The sequence below is a fragment of the Pelodiscus sinensis genome, chromosome 11, assembly GCF_052426305.1.
Source record: "Pelodiscus sinensis isolate ZL-2025 chromosome 11, ASM5242630v1, whole genome shotgun sequence".
In the NCBI taxonomy this organism is placed as follows: Eukaryota; Metazoa; Chordata; order Testudines; family Trionychidae; genus Pelodiscus; species Pelodiscus sinensis.
In genome coordinates, this window is record NC_143062.1 from 33,468,496 (window position 1) to 33,491,653 (window position 23,158).

General features: G+C 41.6%; 1 protein-coding gene across 2 annotated transcripts in view; it reads right to left on the reverse strand.

Moving 5' to 3' along the window:
• Positions 1 to 2,336: 2,336 nt before the first annotated feature.
• LMCD1 (LIM and cysteine rich domains 1) overlaps positions 2,337 to 23,158 on the reverse strand; it is a 74,840-nt gene continuing 54,018 nt past the window's right edge. Inside the window, exons 4-6 of one of the 2 annotated variants that reach the window (XM_006132806.5) lie at positions 16,928 to 17,263; positions 6,544 to 6,759; positions 2,337 to 4,472 (exon numbers count right to left, since the gene is read on the reverse strand). In XM_006132806.5, the coding sequence (XP_006132868.3) occupies positions 4,314 to 4,472; positions 6,544 to 6,759; positions 16,928 to 17,263 (711 nt within the window). In that variant the 3' untranslated portion in view covers positions 2,337 to 4,313. The remainder of the gene's footprint in view (positions 4,473 to 6,543; positions 6,760 to 16,927; positions 17,264 to 23,158) is intronic. The other variant, XM_075938707.2, reaches the window with a different exon arrangement.

A 23,158-nucleotide genomic window follows, 5' to 3' on the forward strand; every position in this document is an offset into this window, starting at 1 on the left:
GCAGAACTCAGCTGAGCACCACAGTGGGAGAGGAAGGAGGGTGGGGTGGTGATGTGCGGCGTGACAGCAGCTCTAGGCCCCACCCCCTGGCTGTTACCGTTACCTCCCCGCCCCTCTTTGCCTCCCACCGTGGTGCTCAGCTAACTTTTGAGCCGCTCAGCCAGGCTGCCGCATGGAAGCAAGTGGCATAAGCAACCATTTGGGCTCTGCGCTCCTCATGCAGCACGGGGCGTGCGGAGCCCAGAAAGCCATTTGGGTGCTGCAGTTCCCCGGGTGAGAGGCAGAAGGGGGAGGAGAAGAGAGACAGAGGCACAGGAGGCGGAGGGGAGAGAGAGACTGGAGGCTCAGGAGAGTAGACCAACATGGAGGAGAGACCTGAAAATCCCATCTTATGACAGGCTAATTGATTAGCTCTGAAATAAAACTGCTGTGTAGATGCACCCTAGTAGTTTATCCACCACTTAGGGGCAGTGGGCCTGAAGAGTTCCCTGTAAGATTGTCTTTTTTACCAATAGAAAAAAAAGGTACTCATTGAGCTTGTGACACATGCTACATACAAATGTATACAGTTGGTATTGAATGTTAAATTATAATTGTAAATTCTAATCCATGGCCTGTGATCTTCATTGATTAGGAAAGATATGCAGAAGATATTAGCATTATGACTCTTTTTACATAATCAGAAATTAACACCCAGAATAAACTGAGAAACAGTTTAATTTACTATTTTATCTGGCAAGATTAAATAAAACAAACCAGGTTTTAAATTGGTTCAATTTGCAATAGCTCAGAGAGAAAGAATGAGATGTTCTTGTGGAGATGGGGCAATAAAAGAACAGCAGGTATAATGGTGTTGAGAATGAAACTTCTGGTTTGCCAACTTTTTTAAAAAACAATTTTAAAGAATTTAGGAGTAAAACTTATAATTTTATTCCAGTAATTCAAAAACTAGACTGAATTCTGCTCTTATAGTCTTATAATACAAAATAGTTTGGCCCACCACAGCAAAGTTTCAGAATGGAAATTAAGAACATGATTCTACCAACCTTTCTTTATGTGAATGATCTCTTTTCTTATGAGGATTACTCACATATCAATGATCTGTAGGACCAGATTCTAACAGAAAAACAGGGCAGAATATTAAGACCTCTATTTCTGTATAATTTCACACCCCGATTTGATCTGTTCTCTCAGTTTAAATTAGGCATGGCTATTCAACAGCCAAGTTGTCCATCATGGTTTATGTCCTCTCTCTTCCCCCAGATACCTCCTCCTATTTGGGGGGCCATTTCCAACAGTGACACTTATAGCTTGGCTACCTAGAGCACTAAATGCCCTTATGGCATCTAGGAATAGGCAGAGTGAAGTTGTGCTTTAGCCAATACTCCAACCCTGCTTTGCCAGGGCACACCCTGAGATGGGTGTGGATGGGCAGAAGCATTACCTAGAGTCATTGGGCTACTTTTACACCACATTGGACTGTCAAGTGCCTAGATCCCCCAACTTTACTTCTTTGTACTCAAAAGAGACTGTGGCACAATGGAAAAAAAAAGGAAGCCAGAAGTAACTTAAGATGCAGATACAAAACCATTGTCAGCAAGGTCAGTCAGGCCCCAAGCAGGACAAACTGCTCGCATGAAAGTGAAACTTCATGGGACAGTAAAGTCCTCTGATTTGAAGGCACCAGTAGTCTGCATTCATTGGGTCTGACATTTACACATATTACCACTATAGAAATTCTTTTGAAATAAGGTAGAACAAATTGTTCTTATGTTCTCTCTGATCTGAGCATGTAAAGAGGAAGATCACTTGACATCTACACCATTTCTTTACAAGCTGCTGTAGCTGAGACATTTTTAGATGAAATCTGAACTTGAGTATCTTCAGCTTCAGACTCGTGTCCATTTCAAAGAAGATATACTGCAAGGAATAAACATTCTTACTTTAAGCAAAATTAGAAACCAATTACTCTCTAGGTAGGGGATAGATCACAACAAAGTACTCTATGCACTGCAACAATGATATTTACTATATTTAAAAAACTCAATGTTTTAGTGACTCATTGCATGTGATTTGTAGTTTTCTTTTTATATTTACCTCTTATGAAATCTGGCTATAACATGGCATACTTTGGAGAGTGAACAAATAGAAAGTAAATGCTGTCTAGATTCTAATTTCTTTATTGAAAGCATATTCCCTATATGATTCAAGTTATTTTTACCAATGATTGCATGCAGTGCGTGCTTTTACCTTTCTTTTTTGAAGTGTCATTAAGAAAGTTCACATACTTTGGGCAGCAATAATTCAGGATACTATAAAGGATATCAAAAGAAGGGTGCAGTAAAACTAAATTTATTTTTCATTCACATATTGCTAACATTCAATAACCATGGTCTACTTTTATCCAAAGCTATTCAAACAGAGCTTAACAATTCCTAGTATAACTTGGAGACAACACATTTTAAGATGATTTATGTCCTACCCAGGTCAGAAGTAACTGAGTCAGAGATGAGTCAGATAGACAAAGTAGCTACAGGCAATCCCAGTCATACGTATACTGTAGGTACTCCACAAATGATGCATTTTCACTGTTTCTATGACTATTGCCATCAGCACAACTTCAGAACTGTTGATGCCACCACATCAGTCCTGGAGGTCAAGGTTTATATTTAGTGTCCAAGCATGTCCAGGAATACCAATTATAACATATCTAAGTGAGTGGTCTTCTTACAATACACACACTGAGGGTTTTGTTAAGAGTACCCACAGACCTCCATGTGTGGATATAGCCTTTCCCTACCCTATTATCAGATACAGACTTTTATGGATTCATTCATAGTAGCAGATGTTTTGTCTAGTGTGACGTTAGGATTGATTATAATAAAGGGGTGAAGAGCTAGGAACCTAATTTGTGCCTCCAGCTTTCAAATGCATAGGCCAATTCACCTCATTTTCTAGTCATATTAAAGAAATTGTTCACACACTCAGCATGCACTTACACTTTGTCTGCAAGTAAGACATCTTCTATAGTTTGAAGAATGTTTAGCCAGAAATCCCAAGCATAACATACGTAGCATGGAAATATTGTTGCAAACGATATTCCAGTTTTGTCAGTAATTTGGGTATAATAATATAGAAAACTAGGCTTATACACCATGTGTACCATCTGGATATTCTTTGTGTCTGTTAAAAGAATCTGATGGCTGTAGGGAATTGATAATAGGATCAGAAGGGTCTGGAAGTTAAGAATCCTTTCGGTTTCTTGGGTAGGAGCATTAAAATGTTATCAGGCACAGCAAGAACCAAATTGAGAAAATTATTTTCCCGTGAGACTTCCAGACCCAAGTCCAAATGCTATAAAAATGCAAATGGGTCCCACTTTTGAGGCCATCCCATTAATAATATGCCTCTGCCCAGAAATTCACACACTATAAAGGGGATCACAAAGATGAGCATGAGGTTAAAGCCTGTGCTCTTGGGGCTACAAGTCTAGAATTTCCAGAAATTTTTCATCTTCTCTAAACTCCAATTAAATAGTGGGATTAGTCAATTGCTCTTATCACTCCATTCTGCCATCAACTTAGATATGCCTGGTGCATAGGAAGGCTGCAATAACCTACTGGCAATCAAATTCTTGTGGACAATTAAGATGCCACATTATAGTGAAAAGGTGGGACATTATACACCAACAAGGAAAAGCCTGCTGATTTCCACAATGTACATGTTATTCCTGGTCACAACATAATTTTGGGGGTTAATCTAATTCCCTGAAGCCATTGATTTGCTACTAATTGCTAGTTTTTTATGAATACATGTATTTTAAATTCATTAACTGGAAGTATAGTATGCCAAAAAAGGGCATATGAAATATGTCATTATAAAAAGGATTCATCAAGATCTTACAGTTGAACCAAAAGTCTGCATGTTTCTGAATGTCTTGGGTTCATATTAGTCATGGCTAATTATAAGATGTAGCCTAGTGTATTTCATCTCCCAGTTATTACTAACACCAATGTGCTAGAGCAATTCTTTCCCATTAGGAGAACAGAGATCTCCTTCCTTCCCCCTAGCACAGGAATTTTCCTTTGTTTCCTCCAAAAAAAGGGTTATTTTCCTTAAAAAAAAAAATCAGTTCCATTTAAGGAGGGGTGGAGAGTGGTTCTTATCGGCCTGGCAGTGAACCACCAGACTCTAAATTGAGCCCAACAGGGAGAGATTCTCCTCCTCCATCCCCTTCTGCATATTTGTCAATTTACACCAATTCTAGCTTGGATCTGAGAGAGCAGACTTTAGATTCTCAAACTACTGGGTGTTCATGGATGTTTGGTTTTACTGCAGGTCGTACATAGAAGCTTGGTTTTATCCAGACTGAACGATTTGCCAGTAAGCAGCGTCTCACACTCCAGACAGGTAAAGTGTTTCTTGTGCCAGGTCAGCCCTTCAGCTTGCTGGTAGTCCTCTGAGAATATTATCTGTGGATGGAAAACAGATAATCCTGTTAATTCCTCTGTATGAGGGAAAACTATGGCAATAGTCACCCTTCCAATTGCCAAATTGGAGCACAAAAAACCAAATGAACATGCTTACTGGTCGACATTAGATACAAAGGATGTTTTAGGAGATTGCATAAACAGTGAGTATGAGATTATTCTTGTTTGTTAAACCAAGTCCATAGACCACATTATTTACAGCTTCATAAAAGAACTAAAAATCCCATCGATTTTAGAGGCAAATAAAGGGGAAATTTAGCTTTGTTACGCTAATATAAATCCAGTATATCCACACCAAGCAAAATGAAGAACCTCTAGATTCATGATAGTGGAGTTAGAAAATGACTGTCCCCCAAAGAGTATGGATGAACACAAAATGAGTTAATTATTCATTTGTGACAAACATAACAGCCATCATACTTGATGTCAGACTAAAGGTCCATCTAGCCCAGTATTCTGTTTCTTGACAATGGCCAGTGCCAGATGCCTCAGAGAATGAACAGGACAAGTTATCAAGTGATCCATCCTCTCACCTATTCATAACATCTGTTTTTCAGAAGCTGGGGTCACCACCTCTACCCATCCTGGCTAATTGCCATTGATGATCCTATCTAGCACTTTAACCCTGTTTTAGTATTGGCCTTCACAAATCATCTGGCAAGTAGTTCCACAGGTTGACTGTCTGTGAGAAACAGTACTTCCTTTTGTTTGCTTTAAACCTGCTATCAATTTTATTTGGTGACCTGTAGAGTTCTTGTGTTATGGAAAGGAGAAAAATTCCTATATTCACTTTCTCCACCTTGCCTAGATTTTAGACGTCTTTCATATCCCCCCCTTAGTGGTCTCTTTTTCTAATAGGGAGCAATGTCAGCGCTTTATCATGCTTCAGTGCATGACTATTTCCCTACAATACTGTAATTCTATAATGCAAATACTGTTAGCTTCAACATCTTAAGTTGTTTTTAAACAAACACACAATTTGGATCAGAAAAATCTCTCAAAGTTTTGCACCATTTGTATATGTTGATAAGAAAGTCCTATGAAGGTAAAATATGAAATTGTTCTCAACTACATTTCAATGAGACCATTATCCAGGACATTTTAACAAAGACCACGTTCAATAGCCACAATAGCCAGTAGATATTCTATGACCAAGCTTCTTAATGGTTAAATTGCCCTAAATTAGGATCTTAGACTTGAACCACTTCAAATTTGAGACTCAATCTCTGGATCAGAGTCTGGGTCTATCCAGTGACTTTGGTTCTAGTCTAGATCCCAAAACCAAAGGAGAAATATAACCTCTTTTCTGGTTTTAAAATGAGCAAAGTCTCACAAGATTGGTTGCCCTTCTGAGGAGATTTTGGCAGGAAATAGTGGAAAGTTGCAAGATTGTGCCTTTGCTGGCAAGAAATACAATACAGCCAGAACAACATTTTCTCCACTGTCAATTCCATACCTGAAACCCAGCCCTATGCCACGAACCTCATCTTAAATCTAATCCTGATTCAGTTGCTGGCCTATGAGAAGCTCTGAAAAATTAAGGTATTTAAACCACAACTGCCAGTTTCAACAAAAGCAACAGCATATGAATCTCATTAAGATTCCAGGTTATAATCCTTACTATCATCTATCTGCATGGAGACTTCATTCTTCTAGTAGCCCTGTACTGCACATCCCCAACTCACGAGCCACGTTTATTGTCCTTGACGTTTCTAGAGCTAGTAGGAAGCATCAGAGAACAAATTCTCTACCTTCCACATGTATTTGAGCCTCAAAAGTCACCTAGGAAGATCAGATCCACACAGCCTCAGAAGTGCATGTATGCATGAACACACACCCCTTCCCCTCCCCCCCTCCACACACAAAAAGCATCCATGTGCCGGGAGGAAGAATCCCACCAATAAGCAGGATGCAGCTAGAAGAGAATTTCCTGAGTATATAGAGATGGAGGAACATAGAAGTGGAACAGGCCCTCCCTATCTCTTTGCATAGGATCCCACACAGCTTGTCTGCATGGGAGACTAGCAGAATCATAGTAGGGAACCAGCCCTACCTCATCACAAGCTGCACAGCGCGGCCTTATGCTCTCGCAATAATGGCGTCCACACCAAACTGCGCCGTTCTTCCAGAAGTAGATCAGGTCAACCAGAGGTTCAGAGCACTTGTAGCACACAAAACAGGCTGGGTGCCACAGGCGATTGTAGCCTGCTCGGTCCACATACACCACAGGGTAGTCCGCAGGCACCACCTCTTTGCAGATCTCGCAGCACTAGAATAGAGAATAGAGGACTGTGTGGGGATAGCAGAGAGGAAGACTGCCCAGCTAGTTTGTATCTTCTACCGGACAAGAATACTTTCTGCAATTCACGTGGCAATCAAACCCACAGAAAAAAGCGTGAGGCACACATGATTAGAAATTGTGCATATTTTAGTGGCTTTTTTAAACAAGGAATTCTTGATTTATGGCATTTTGGATCTTAAATTCTAGTATCAGACAGATAACCGCAATGGTGGACTAATACAGTAATCCACATAGCCTGAAAGAGTTAGTCTTGTCTCCCACACAGAGGGCATCTCAATATTCCAGGGGAAGCAATATTTAGACAGGAATGCTGCTAATTATTCAATAATATACCAAGAGGAATGCTTTCTGGTCTCAGACTTAGTCAGATAAGCGGCTTATGTCCTGAAGCAGGATTAAAATCTATCAGTGACTTAACAGCAGAACATGTAGGAATTTTTATAAAAAAAGTGTTCAATATATATATTGCTTGCTCTGCATCATTTGGGCTTAAACTCTCCCCTTATCCTCATAGTAGGTGGAAGAACTGAGCAGAGGTCCATTTTTACTGCAGTACATTTCTACATGGGCCAAATGTCGGAAAAAAACCCTTTTCCGGAACATCCCTTCCCTGTAAAATGAGGTTTACAGGGGTGCCAAAAAAGCACATCTGCTCTTCTGAAAAAAGCTTCAGAAGAGCAGACACGTTCCCTGGATGCAGCAGAATTTCAGGGATCTCTCTGTAGTGTAGACATATCAGAAGTGAAATTAGAAACCAGTCTCAAGGATCTTAAGCATGCAGTAGGGATCTTAATGGTTAACCAATAAGCCTCTCCTTTAATGGAGGAGGCTTACCAGTTACAGTTAAGCAGTGGCATCTAGAGCAGCCCCTGCCCACTGCCAGCCCAGCTGAAGCACCCTCATCCATGGCAGGCCAAGCCCAGGTGAGAGACACACAGACAGAGAGAAAGGGGAGGTGCTCCAGCCTGTTTAAATGTTATGTTTAACCAGTTCACCTATTAACAGGATTTTACGTCCCTGCCGGACAGTGTTGAGAAGCTGACCCATGGAAAGCATTACAGACTTGATACCCCACAATCAGAAACAAGGGCCAGTGCTTCAGCTGGGGTAAGTGGGCACAGCTCCTCTGAAGTCAATGGAGTGACATGAATTTTCCACTGACTAAAGATCTGACCCTGTAACTGGCTGATGAGAATGAGTTGATTAATGTAACAGTTACACAGGCTGCAAGGTATCATTGCAATGATCTAATCTGATCACCACATAACAGGGCCATAGGACTTGTCTGAATGAATTCCTGCTTGAACTCCAGCAGGTCTTCTAGAAAAAGACATGCAATCTCTATTTAAAACTTTCCCATGAGGGAGAATCTGCCATGGCCCTTGATCTGCTGCTCAAATAATAGTCAACATCACAGTTAGTGATTTGTACCTTGTTTCCAGTCTCAATTAGTCCTCCTCCAATTTCTAGCCAGGGGGAGGGGTTATATGTCAGCTAGACTGAAGAGCCTTCTTATCAAAGTTTCTGTTCCTCATGTAGGTACCTATAGACTCAAGTCGATTCTTGATCTTCTCCTTTAAAGTTCAATACAGCCTACAATCTTTGCTCTTAAGGGGTTAATGTAACACTTGGCCTTCGTGAAACAGATTATGCTTGTTTCCAGTGTACCAATTTGAATGGCTCTATCCAGAGCTCAATTTAAAAAAAAAAAAAAAAAAAAAAAAAGGATTTTAGGGGCTACAGCCCAGGGCCCTGGACGAAGTAGGGGGGAGCCCTCACAAAATGATCTTTGGGCTGCCAGAAGTCCAGACCTTTTTAAGAGGCTCCCTTCGCCTGGGCAGCAGGCACTAAATCCCTGTGTTCTGGCTCTAACTGGTGTGCGTGTATGTGTGCGGCGACATGGTTCTGCACACTGCCTGGGCTGGAGCAGTGTTGCCTTGTGCACCGGGGAAGGTTCTGTCCTACAGGGCAGCACAGCCCACTCTAAGCCATCTGCTTCCCTCCTCTCTCCCCCACCCCCAAGAGGAGCTGCCCCCTGGGAAGCTCCCCATACACAAGCCCCCTGGCCAATCCTGCATCATATCTACCTCCTGGACCTCACACCCCCAACCCTGAACCCTACTCTAGCAACCCTACTGCCCAGAACGTCACTCTTCAACCCCAGCCCCCTCCCTCACTCCCAATCGCTTGATGCCAGCCTGCAGCCCCCTCCTGCACCTCAAACATTTCCACCCCACCACAGAACCCCCGCCCCCAGCTGGAGCTATCACTCCCTTCTGCACCCATTTTTGTGCCTCAAACCAGAGCACCCTCCTGCTCTGAACCCCTCAGTTTAGAGCTAGTGGGCCCCAAAACAATCTAATAGCCCCAGGCCCGAAAGTTAATCTGGTCCTGCCTATATCAGTGACTTGTCCTCTTCATTATTTCTCCCAATCTATAAAGCTGACCAGTTTTGATTTTACATTTACATGACCTGCTTTAACACTGAACAAAACAAAACAAAACATTCAGCAGTTAACTAGTGTTATTTTATGCAGACGTTGAAAGTTTTAAAGCATAGTTCTCTGTTCACATAGTGGTTTTAAAACAGGTGACATTCCATGGACTTGTCGTTTTACTCTTCATTTACACCATGCAAGAGAATCAGGGCAGATCTACACTTACCCAGAGATTGATGCTCCAGAGTGATTTTTCCAAGGTTTGATTTAGCAAGTCTAGTAAGGACCCACTAAATTAATCCCTGACAGTGCTCCCATTGACCCAGGTATTCAATGAGTTTGCAAGGAATAACAGGAAGTTGACAGGAGAAACTCATGTCAACTTCCCGCAAGGGGGATGCCACAGAAATTTGATTAAGTACGTTGACTCCAGCTATGACAGACAGAACTCCAGCTACAAGACTAAGTCAATTTTTTCTCCTCAGCATAGACCTGGCCTAGGTTCCACATGTCCACACAGGATGGGAAGTGAAAGCAAGCTGCAGGTACTTGGAGATCAGAGAGCTCAAATTACAATTAAGGCTAGTTTTTTTTTTTTAAATAGGTCACAATAGGAAATCCTATAACCATTTTTTAAATAAATATATTTAAAGTCTGTTTTCTACAGCTCCAAAGCATACTTTGTGGCTGACAGGTTGCCTTTGATGTTCCTATTTTACAATTTTGGATGGACAGAGTCTGCCTTATAGCTGCTGAGTCTGCACTTGATCAGCATTTTAGTTTCTCAGCCATCAAATGAAGTGCTTTTTAAGTGGCAGCTGGAAATTCTTCCAGCACAGCCTTTGGCTGCAAGGCAATTTTCTACCAGCAGTCTTTGAAGCACTGGTTAAAGTTTCATCAAAACAAGATGTACTGCTTAAGCAACTTAGGTCTCACACGTGTTGTGATTTAAATTGCTCTGCCTGATTAATTGTTTCACCAAGTAAATTTCCAACTGTTTCTCAGAGTTTAATGCTACAAGAGTTGTGAGTAATCAGACATTAGGAAATCTCGATTTGAGCTACCTCCAATGCCTATTTACGGCAAACAACAATTTTGTTCTCAATATTCCAGGGGAAGCAGTACTTGGACAGGAATAAGAAAAAAATATTAAGTTGTGTAACATTTGACTTTACTTCCAAAGACCTAGAGAAACCAAATGCAGGCACAATCAGAAGATGGGGAGGGGAGCACTGTGCCAAGAATTCCACCACCAAACCAAGCAGAGTATTGGAGCAATAATCATCTCTCTTCTGAAGATTCATCCTTCCCCAACTTCATTCCTGACAGAAGGGAGCCCACCAGATTTCATCAGGGCTCAAGTACAGAAAATACTATTTCCAGATGAGCACATTCCTTGACTGCCTAGACGAGTCTTCTCTTTTATAGCAGAACTCTCTGCTGTATGGTCATTGCCCTTCATATGTTTTTTCCACAATCAAACGTTTCCAGCATGTGGGCTTGCAACAACACGCTGCTGCCGCTTTCCTTAGTTAGAGCTGCAAGAAAGGGCTTGAACCCAAACAGCATTGAAGTTTGATTCCCCTCTATTACAACTGCACCTTCCCTTCGTACCCGAGAGGATCCCGTTGTTCATTTTGACAAGGAGGATCAACCAGTGTTACAAGCCGTCTTAAGGAACATTTTCTTGTTCCAACATTCAGATTAAGGAGTGAACCATTCCGGGCTTCAGTTTGAGACAGGCTTCTGAAGGGTCACATTTCACAAGGGCATGAACAGTGAAGTCCTAAACTATAGAAAAGGTGGTGGAAATGTAACAAAATCCAAGCTCTACAATTTCTTTTCTCCAGGGGTTTGTATAAACCCGTGGTCACCAACCAGTAGATCGTGATCTACCGGTAGATCTCAGGGGCTCTAAGAGTAGCTCTTGAGCCCTCTGAACTGCACACCTGTGCAGTACATTTACATTAGATTTCCTCATGTAATGTAGGCGGGGCTTCAAGGAAGGGGCGGGGCAGTAGATCTTCACCTGTTCTGAGACTTAAAAAGTGATCTTGGGTATAAAAAGGTTGGAGACCACTGGTATAAACTGTACCCCTCCCCAGCTTCAGCGGACGTGGATTTACTCGGTTTCACGTTCTAACAATAGAAAAAAATCTCAAAGCGGAACCACATCCCAACCCCAGGATGTTCTGCTGTTGTGCAATATCTACAAATTACTGTGGAGCTGAATGACGTTAGCTGCCCCTTTACAGCTTTAAAGGCGCTTGTATGGGCAACACTCCTGGGAACATGCCCATTGTGTTGCAGAGTTCAAATATTGTGCTCTGTCCCATCTTAGGTAGGGAGAAAGATGTTAGAAACATGAGGCCACATAAATAAGGCCTGACTTGAAAAAGAAAAACACACACACACACACACACACACACAGATGGTGGTTACATTTTTCAATGCCTTTAATCCTGAAGGGTCCTAACACACCAATAGATAGTGAGACACAGTCATCCATCTCCGGAGTAGCAAACATGTTTTGCATCAGCCAGACTGTGTATAAAAAGGAAACTGAAGCATAACTTCTGCACTCGAAAGTGACAGGGAGAATCATCATTTAGTTTGTTTTTGTGTTCGTTATTTTGCACAAGTACAGAGAGTCTAAGTTTGATGTTCTAGCCAAAATACAAACACCAACCACCACCACCACCACCACCGATGGGTTGTTTAAATGTCAGGGCATGGTTTTAGAGACCATTTGGCCATTGGAAACTTCCCTGGGACCATCTGTATCTAGATCCCTCCACACATATGGATGCAGATATAGATACAAAATTTGTAGCCACAAGAAGCAAGCTGCGGATATCCACATTGCATCTGCAGATGCAGATACCTATGGATATCCACCAATTTGCAGGGTTCTAGATACAAAATTTGTATCCATATCCTCATCCAGAGCTGCAGAAATGAGCTGTAGATATCTGTGGATTTGCAGGGCTCTATCTAGGTCTGTCTGGGGTCACTGGCTCTGTCCCAGCTCAGGGAGGAGCAGGCTATCTAGTGAATTCACCACCGTAATCAGCAGCAACCTACAACTTGCTTACTGCCCCATAGGAGGCGGCCTTTAAGAACTGACCCAACCCAACTCTGCTGTTTTTTTTTTTATTTTTTTTTTAAATATCCAACTGACTCAAACCGCAATATTAAATGAGTAAAATCTCTCACTGGGTTCAAGCTCATGTTTCTTGCCAACACAAACACGTGTGTGTCTGTTCCATCTTATGGCCGTTATTCAGTCTTCACTAGCCATCAAAAAGCATTGTACAGTAATATTCCTGCTTATTATTCCTTGTGGTAAATGGCACTCGCACATTTTAGGAGTGATCATAATAAGGCATTCTTGCCTTACAGCTCCATTTCTCTGGGGAGGAGTGAATATTTCATTTGCTGACTACCACCTGGGGTAACTGAATGCTACCCCCTCCGAACTGAATGGTTTCCAACCTGACCTCTCAAAAGAGCCAGTCATGCTCAAATCTCACTTACAAGGGAAGTTTCCACAGTCAAAGCTATTTTAATAAAAAAAGAAGGTCTGTGCTTCCACTGAATATTTAATAGATGTCTGCTGGCCTCTGAGTATTTGGAACTGTGGCTAATTTTGATTGACTGCTTAGCTCTCTGGTTCGTTTAATTCCAGCATGCTGGCTGCAGTACTGGAACATTTCTAGAGACTGGGTGGGTCAGAAATATTCTGTTTTCTGCCTGACAGAAAACTAGTTTGGCTAACAGGAGGGAAGGAGTGCAGTCCCATGATAGTTATGGAACCCCTCCCTCATAGGGAGAAAAAAAGGGCAGCCAGAATGGTTTGAGATCAGCTCCCTTTCTTAGGGAGAAAATTACACTGATCTAATAAGTTTTGCTTTCTACAGTTGGATTCCAATAGAAAACAGCTGCCTGAGTGTGCAACACCAGTGTCAAGGTTAGTATTCGCCACTTGATACATGCAATTAACATGAAAGGAACTTGTCACAGGGAACTCAAATAGCCACAGACACACAAACTGGAATGGCCCCATGTAGAGCGACTGTTGTCGCAACACAAAGCTAGGAGCCAGTCTGGCACAAGGTTTTTGTCCTCTACTTCTACGTGATTCTTTGACAGCAAAATGAGTTTGTGTTAGACCAGGGTGCCACTCTGCTGCTGAAATTCATGCAAACCTTCCCACTGGGATAGAACTGAGTCCATACCCTCTTAGTTGGAGCTGGAATAGAAAACAAGCAAAATGCTGTAGAACTCAGTGTTGGGAAAATCCAACAGTATACCCTAGCATTTCACATTTTGCAACCCTGCTAAGTTCCAAGACGGGCCTCCTCCCTCACCCTCGGCACTTGTATCCTTTAGTGGCTGGAAATTGCGACCTCACGGTCCTCTACCTATTATGGGAGCCCAGCAGGCCCGCTGATGGGGAAAGGGGGTGGCGTGGGAGGGTGGAAGGGGGTAACTACCCTCTTTGCCCCAAGGGCCAACAATTCAAAAGTGCCCAGGGCTCCCAGGAGCCACTGCAAAGCAGTGGCAGCCAGAACCCCAGGCCCTTTAAAATTCCCACTGGAGCACCATACCATGCACTCAGGATGGTGCTACAGTCTGGGGAAGGGGCAGTATGACAGTCCTGGTAGTGCTTAGGGCTGGCTGACTTGGCCCTCCACTCCCTCCCTCCCCACCACACCACCCCATGCCCAGGGGTCCAAGGAAGCTGTCTTGCTCCCCTGGTGTTCAGACACTGGCAAATATACTTTACTCTCTGGATAATGCCAAGATTAAACACTCTCCATTCTGAGGTCAGCTTCAGATGGCATGAAGATGGCTCACTAGATTTGACTGAAGCCTCCTTGCAAAAGCAGTGGTAAGGAGGAGAGAAGAGGTGAGATCCCACAGACCAAAAATAAATCAGTCCATGCCATGAAGATGTTGCCATATTTAGGCTTATTGTTTAGGAGAAGATTGCTGTAAATTTACAGCATTTTAAATATCTGGCCTGCCTCTTCAAGGAATAAAATACCAATACACATCTTAGTCTGGACAAATGGAAAGATCTGAATTACAGCCCAGTGCATAGCTGCCTCCTTTTCTGGAGTTGAAGATTGATCAGGGAATTGTGCACGATTTAATGGGAACCTGGCATAAAGACAAATTTCTGCTGGGGTACTACAAGCAAATGGGGGAACTCCTGGTAAAGCCACAAGCTTGCTTTGCAATTCCCAGCCAAGGTTCCATGTAAGCTGCATGGTAGCACGGCCCTACAGCTGCTTAATTAGCTCTGCCCAGCCAGAGTCTTAGTGCTCCAGGCAGGGAGCTGCCTGGCTAGGAGAGGGGTACAGTAAAACTCCAATAGTCTGGCATCCAATAGTCCAGCACTCCTGCTAGTCCGACATCAAAATGGCAAGAGCCTAGTGAAGGAGCTTTGGCAAAAAAAAAAAAAATGAGTCACAAGGTAACAGCAGCAGCAGCTGAACTGACCAAAAAGGGTAAAAAAGGCTTAAAAAACTAACATTACAGTATGTACAATAAAAAGGGTTAAGAACACTTTATATACAGTATATAATGTATACTATATATCTATATAGTATAAATAAAAAACCCAGCTTATAGTACCTCCTGATAGTCCGGCATATCTGATAATCCAGAACCTATGGGACCTAGGTGGTGCCAGATTCTCGGAAGTCTTCTGTATTTCTTCCTCAGCTACAGCAGCAGCTCCCTGAGGAGCTGGTAGGGAGGGGACATGCAGCTTAGAGGGAACCTTGTTCCCAACTCTTAAGGCCCAACTCTTACCTGTGTGACTAGCGTAACGTCACTGGAGTATGAGAAGCTTAGTGGAATCAAAGTGCAGCATTATGGCTTCGTTGCACAGCCTCCTCCCATGCTACTTTTAGAGGTAAGAAAAATACAGAGCATACCTAGTACTTAGTGTGACTGTCTGTGAGACTAAGGGGACAGGGAGTTGGTGTGGACAGGAAGAGGGAGCACTCTAGGATATGTGCAAACAAGGCAATGACAGAGGCTCAGGAAACAAGTAAACATCACCATGCAACTCTCAGGAAGCAGCACCTTAAGTACATCACTTAGAATTGGTGTTGCAGGAATCTCAGCCTTGATCTCTATCTGGCCTTATCCTACTTTCCTTGCTGATTTACATGTGTATGACGTGGATGTAAAATGCTACCAGTTTTCACAGCAACGCTAGAGAATCAAACCCATTGCCTGTGTTTCTTCAACAGGATTACTTCCTGGGCAGTTCTAGGAAAGCCAATATAAACATTTCACACACTAAAATATTCAGCTTCCTGATGTCCTATCGCCTCATACCATTTCAGCTCTGTTAATTGCAACAATCAAATCATACTAAAATAGGTGCTCCTGTTAGACTGGGAAATGTGCAGTTACTCTTTGGTATAGCAAAGTGCTGCCTTGCAGTTCAGCTACATTATATGTTAATTACAAGAGCTATGTTTGTGCTGGTTTGGAGACTATTTCAGTTTTCAGCAGGAATCTACAGAAAAAAAGTTCTAAGAAGAATATCAGTGTTATGTATTTGCTTGGAATGACAAACTTCCAGTCTAAAGCCCTCTGTGCCAAGAGGATTTTTAATAAAGGAGTTTTATGGAAGCCTTCTTTTTGGATGGTAAATTTTTTGGTTTGCGATTCTTCACCCAGGTTGAAGTTTTGCTGCAATATTCAAAAATCCCTGCTGTATTCCCAGACTCTAAAGACTAGTTACATAACCACTGGACATGGATAAAAAGTGAAAGTTAATAAGGAGGTTTTTACTTGATATGGAATGAAAAGTGACTGCACTTGACATGTTACCATCTCAGTATAATAATTACAAGACAATAATCGTCTTAAAAGTCACACATTAGTTTTTCAGTTTTAAAAATCAATCACTGAAATGATCTTGGCAAGTATTAGCACAAAATAAGTTTCCAGCTCAATGAATACACTTTATGACAGTATTTCCTGGAATGGCCACACTGACCACCTAAGACACCTTTTCAACTTTGTTGCATTAGATTTATATTCTCCAAGGATAAAAGACTAGTAAAGAATCTGGATCCTTTTGGAAAAGCATTTCAGTCCCAGCTGTGCACATATATAACATGATGGATTCCAGATGTATTAAAATCAAACTTCTGAAATATTAACTAAAAATAACTGCTCCTGTAACTTCAGCACAGAGAACCTCCATTACATGTTCAAAGTGTTACATTCAGGTAAAACACTACCTGCTATTACTGAAGTTGTTTTTATTTGTGTTGAAGACCTAATTGAGTTATTCAGTAATTTATAGGCATAGTAAAATAAAGCCACTAACTGTGTGTGCGCCTTGTTTTCTCATGCCCAACTTGAGACAGCTTGTATCTGATTTTTAGAAGTGCTGAGAACCCATAACTCCCACTGAACACAGTGGGAGCTGCTGTTAATGAAAACCAGGCTGCTTTTTCCATGTGCTTAAATTTAGGTAGTCAGCTTCTGACTTTGGATAATAGGATTTTAAGACACAAATCAATAGTGGGTGAACTCTACTTTGAATGAGAGCAGAGTTGGTCTAACATCGAATGCATCTGTAAGTTGTTCAGGCAATGAGAACACGTCACCATGCAACACTACCAGCCCCCACATCATCATCATGGTTTTCAAGCACTTACATATTCCACTCCTGTTGATGCATCACTCAGGGCTCCATTGGTTGCAACAGGTGGCTTACTTGCAGCTGCATTTGTGTTTTGCTGCTTCCCTTCCTCTTTAGCACTGCCACCTTGGCCAGGAAGTGCAACTTCACCAACTCCAAGAGCATCGCTTTTATATTTCTTTACAAAATCTTCCATAAGCTTTAGTTCACTGTCAGCCAGGCCACGACAGTGGAAAGAGTCCTGGTCGTAGATGGGGAGCTGCCTCATCAGCTGCCTGCGACGATAGTATGCCCCTTCCGTGCCGGCTACTGGTTGCATATCCTTTGGAATTAGCTCCATGTACTGTATAGCCTGATGGAAGGAGAAGGAAAAGATCAACATTCTCAAAGTGGTTCCTACACAGAAATACTAACTGTGTGCTTCATAGTTTTAGAGAAAAAAATGGATGAACATGTTCAGAAGAAAATAAGAGGTAGGCTGAACTTCTGGAAGCTAAGTTCTGAGGTTTCAAAGGCAGAGCTGGTCAAAAGTTTAAATAAAATTTGGATAAGAGGCAGGAAAATAACGAAATGTTGGATTTTGTTCTTTTCATTTTTTCCCCTAACTAGCTGCATAAATACTTAGAGCAGTGGTTCTCAAACTTTTTGGCCCATGGCCCACCCCACTCAATGTAGACCACCAGACAACCACCCATGATGACAAAACGAGTCCTGGAGGGGTCTGGCTGAGAGCTTGGGTGCAGGAGTGGGCTGAGGGTGGTGGGTGGGAGGTAGGATACAGGTGGGAGGAGGTTGCAGGATCTGGGCATGAAGGATGCTTACCTGGCTCCATGGCCCCCGTTGCTCCCAGGTGCTGTCCATCATCCTCCCCTGCCCCCATCGATTTTGACCAATGAGCACAGCAGGGAAAGCCTCCAGGTGAGCCGTTCGCTCTGCTGCTCTTTCCCCAGTTGGGGGAAGGTGACAGACAGCACACAGAGCTGCTTTCTTCCCCCACAAGCTGGATCCGGCCTGTGAGGCTTAGTCCCCCTCCCCCGCACCACACAGTAGGTAGCCAGTGCTGCTACTCTCACTTCATGACGGTGGGGGAAGAAGGGGCAAGCCCCAAGCCTGCAGCCTACCTGTAAGACCATCATGGACCACACTGAGCACCACTGACTTAGAAATCAGCCAACCTGATATTTTCATCTCCGCTCGGACATCTTCATTGTGACCAGGAATAGAAATACTATCTTTAACACATTATATGTAGCTCTTATGGAACATGTTCCATTGATAGGAGTCAAAGCACTTTACAAAATTATTATAATTCCCATTTGTAAAATATCAAATTACCCAACATCACCAGGCTGGCCAGTGGTAGTACTAGTTCTTCAATCCAGGTCTTCTGGGCAGCACTCTGGTGAACTAGCTTTTAGGCCACATTCTTGTACGCATCCCAATACACCTGACTCAAAGTCATCTAAATACTAGAAGGTGAGGGGAAGTTAGCTTGTCCAACTCTGATAGATCTGGATAAACCTGTATAATTATATGAACCTATGCAGCTTCTATTTTAAATGGACTTCCTTTAGAAGCGTGATCCTAGCATAAAAAATAAAATTAAAAATCCAGACGTTCTCGTCTACCTAAACCATTCTAACCAACATGGTTTAGTTGCCAAGAGATTTTTCCCCGCCCCCAAAAAGCTGTTTATCCAATACAAGCATATCTGGTAACAAAAAAGTTCTGAGCTGAGAATCAGTCCCTTAATCTTTAGCTTCAGATCCCTTCTAATTGCTTAGTTCTAAACAGACCAGTTGCTACACCCCTGTGCACGGTCACAACAGTTTTGAATACTGACCCTGCTAGTGTGTAGTGCATTAGAAGCCCATCCTCGTAAAATGAGGTTTTCCTAGTTCGAACTAAGCGCTCCGCTAGTTCGAATTAAGTTCGAACTAGCGGAGTGCTAGTGTAGCGCCTATGAAAGTTAGTTCGAACTAACATCCGTTAGTTCGAACTAACTCTGTAGTGTAGACATACCCTATGTTTGAAAGCCTCAGACAGTGCAGAAACCAACTACCTGTCTATGGTTGTCATCCAACTCCAGATAACTTAGTTGGGAGTTGAATCAGGACCTTATTTAACAGTGTTCACTAAAGGCACCATAAATCTGAAGTACAACAAAATTCCAAGTTCCATGACCTGGTCCCTTTAATTCAAACAGCTTGTTAAAGCATTGAGAGGAGACAAAACCACCCTAACTGAAAAGGCAGTTTTCTACCCCCACCATGCTAGGTTTTCATCAAGAGGTTTTCATTCTTTGCAGCCAATGTCTACCTTCAGAGAAAGGCCTTTTAGAGTTAGAGAGATAGTAAATACTAACAAGCAAATGAATTCCTTGATGTTATTGAATCTGTGTATTCTCATCTTGTGGAAAGCTGGCAGGTCTAGTATTTTTTCAGTAATGGTTTCTTTTCACTTGAGCATAAGAGCTCCTAAATGTTCTAGGGTAAAATATTCCTGTAGGAGGCACTTTCAGGTAAAAGGCTACAAGAAGAACAGAGTATGTCAGGGGACTTGACTCCTATTGCTGAGCAATTGTACAAAGCAGCTGCCAACAGTCAGGTGGCTACCAGCCATTATAAACCAGGAGTCAGAAGCAAGTCTATAGCATTGTATAACCAAAAACTGCAGCTTATAAGCCTCAAGAATGGCAAATAGCACTTGGGTGAGATGTTAATGAGTTTTGGTTAGCTTAAGTAAGATGTTACAAATAAAACTACTCCAAGCTCTACACTGGCAGATGATCATTTTATACGCTATATAAAGGGAAAATCCAGAGACTATCCATGCCTGCTGATGCAGGGCAGGAGGGCACAGTGAAAGTAGCTGGCTTCAGCAGTGTTATGGAGCATGCTCCGTCTGTGTGTGAGGACATTCAGTAGAAGACCAACAAAATCTGGGGAAAGAGGAGGAGGAACATGACCAATATGTCACCTCTAGATAACCCTATATGCCAATAAGCATTTGAGTAACTACTGACCCTACAGCTTTCAACTGGATGGTCACCAACGCTACTGATTTTTTTGTAGGTGGATGGTGGTCAGCTTCTCAATACTGCATAACTGTGGGGAGAGAATTCGGAAGATGGTAATTAAGAAACAGCTCTCTGAATAAGGTTAATCTGATGAAGATCCCCTGGGTAGCTAGTTGGCTATGAATTCATAGTTTTTTGGGACCAGTCTTGTCCCATGCTGAATTAACATTTACAGGAGGATGTTTTCTGTACACTGAAGTGATTTCTGGCATAGCTCTTAAAAGAAAGGGAGTTTCCCTCTGGAGGCCTTTTTTCCTGCTTTAGTGTGAAGGGCTAAGAGGCAGCCAGTTGGCTGCCTTTTGTTCATTTTTAATACCACAATCCAGCTGCATTAGATTTGCTTCTTATTTTGTCAGCATTTACAAGTGGAAAGTAATGGGATGAGAAACTATTAACTGTTTAGCATATGTCTTAAGTAGGCAGAGAAGTTTACATACAGAGCAGCAAACATTAAACAGCTAATAAGTAGTTAAAAAACCACCTTAATGCAAATGTTCCTAGCTACCTTTAGCAAAAAAGAGGATCTTTCAGAAAAATCATGAAATTTCCATGTGATTTCAGAGCTCAGCTAGAAAAAGGATATTGCCATCGAGTAATGGGAGAAATCCTGACCCCACAGAAGTCCGTCATTGGTTAAAATGCCCATTCAGTTCTCCAAGTACCAGTTTTTCACCTCATTTTTTGACAGTGTAAACAGATGTGGTTGCAAGCAATGGTATTTCAAACTATCCATTCAGAAGGTAAATAGTGTGTCTTTTTTGGTCGCTCCTGATAATTTACAATCCCAGCAGAAAAGCATCTCAGACCACTGTGGGTACTAAACTCAAGATCATGTTAAGCCTTCTTTAAAAACAGTTGATCCTTAATGAAGAAAGGTTTCCATAGAAGACCACACAAGGAAAAACAACATTGGCCCAGTCTTTAGGTATGTGTGTCAAATCTAAAGCAAGCTACAGAAAGGTGGCAACTACTTAAACCACAAATATTGTATCACAGACATAGCCTTCACAAAATTAAATGTGAAAATATACTGCCATAAGAATTTGAGTGGGAAAAGAACCAAGGCAGTTTATCCAAGCATATTAAAGATTCAGAATAGGAGCTCAAAATCTGCTGGCCTTGTTCAGCTGCAGTACAAAAGACAAAAACAAACAAAAAACAAAAACACTACACTAGTACACCTTAATGAAAGAATGTAATAAGAATTCAGCTGGACTAATGCATTTCTATAGAAGAGCCCTGAGAGCAATATAAATGTCAATATACCTATTTGAGGCATCTTATTCCAATGCCAGATGTTATATTGCATTATTTAAAAAAACAAAAACACAAACAAAAAAAGTTAGCAAAGAAAATGGATGCAAAATTCACAAGCCTTTGTAAGCCACAAAAAAGGTGTGTTGGTCATCTCGGCAGGGTCAAATACAGCAAGCTTTCCCCCTTCCAGATGAAAGATGCCTATGTGACTGCAGAATAGGTCAGAGAAGTCCAACCTGTCACTGAAGACTGGATTCAGTGGCAATAAGAGTGAGATTGCTCTTTAGTTACTATTATGTATAGATAGATGCTTCATGATGTTGCTTCCACTTTGATCATTTGAATCTAGAACTCCACCCCTATTTTCTTCAGATATTTCACAAGCGGTTTTCTTCATTTTCCACTGGGATTTTAGATACCCACTTCATTACTTACAGACCCAGCTATTTGCAAACAAGTGCTGAACTTTCTGTTCTTGAGCCAGCCACTTCAGGACAACAATATTAAAAAAAAAATCCCCAGTTTTCCACTGTGTGTTCAGAAGGGGAAGTCATTACTGCTGGTTAATTATAGGTTTTTCTACAGCAAGGCAGCCTTTTCTCAAGCTTGGCACAAATTTTTCGTGTTCAGAATTTTTCATGAAAATTACATGCTTATCAAAGTTATGTTCAAAGTTAATGAACATGTGTTTACTGAACATTTGATAAGTCAAAATCATGTTGGAAATTAAGTTAAAGATTTTAGAATTCCCCCCCCTTCAAAGTGGATCCTCTTTTTCATATGAACACCTTATCCTGTCCCATCTGTAAGAATCTAATTTCAGCTCTTTAGTTAATCTGAAGATCAGTGTTTGGCAACTCGCCTAACCACTATGAAGCTCTCCAAAATGTTTTCTGAACAGTATTCTTACACTGTATTGGTATAGACACATGAATACCAGTAGGAATGTGGTAGATTCATAACCACAGAGTATTGCTATGAATTTAAAAAGTTAAGATTTAAACAATGAATAATCTTAAATTCCATGAACAGAAAATACCCTTCCCTACTGCAGTCTAGTCCAAGCAGCACTATTCAATCATCAGCATTCGTCATGGGGAAAACTGGATTGCTGTTAAATCTGAACTAGGCAGTGTGCTTAATAAATCATGTTACTTTGGAGAACTGCCATTATTGTTCTCTGGATCCCCCAGCAAGTTTCCTATCTCCCCGGGGAACTGTGAAAGACAAACATTGGTTAAACAAACATTCCAGCTTTATTTTTTTTTAAAAAGAATACATGCCACCAGTAGTAGCTCTCTGATTAAATAGCCAGACAGTCAAATAAGATGTAATGTTGGCTCCCTATTACACAGTGCTGTGTCTTTAATTAAAAAAATAGTGTGTCATGATTCTTGGGAACAATAATTTGTTCCCCTCCTCCCCCCCCCTCAAAAAACTAGGGAAGACGTTTAGTTAAATTCTATGTATGCTTTCCTGATTTGATCAATCCTACAATTTTACCTGGTTTCTAAACCCTCCTATGGAGCAGAGAGAAGAACATTTTGGGAGCATCTAAAAAATCATTCTAGTTTAAATTAGAAGAGGAAGCTGCCCATGGAAGGGTGTGGAGTTCTAGGATGTTTAATACCAGAGCACATAGCTCAAATTGCTTTGAGGTCTCAAATTCCCCTAAAAGTCCTTCTATCAGCTAATATACTTCCAAATATTTTAAAAATGTCTTCATTGGTATATTATGCCATTATGGGAACAAAGTCCAAATAGTGCCATGGAAAAGAATGTGAAGTGATTAAAGCCAACAAAACACTCCAACTCCATTCTGATATAGACCCTCTTTCTAGTTCAAACTCATTAAAAAAAGAGAGAAGTTTATATTAGTGTTAAATAGCTGACTTGCTCTAGACCGTGTTT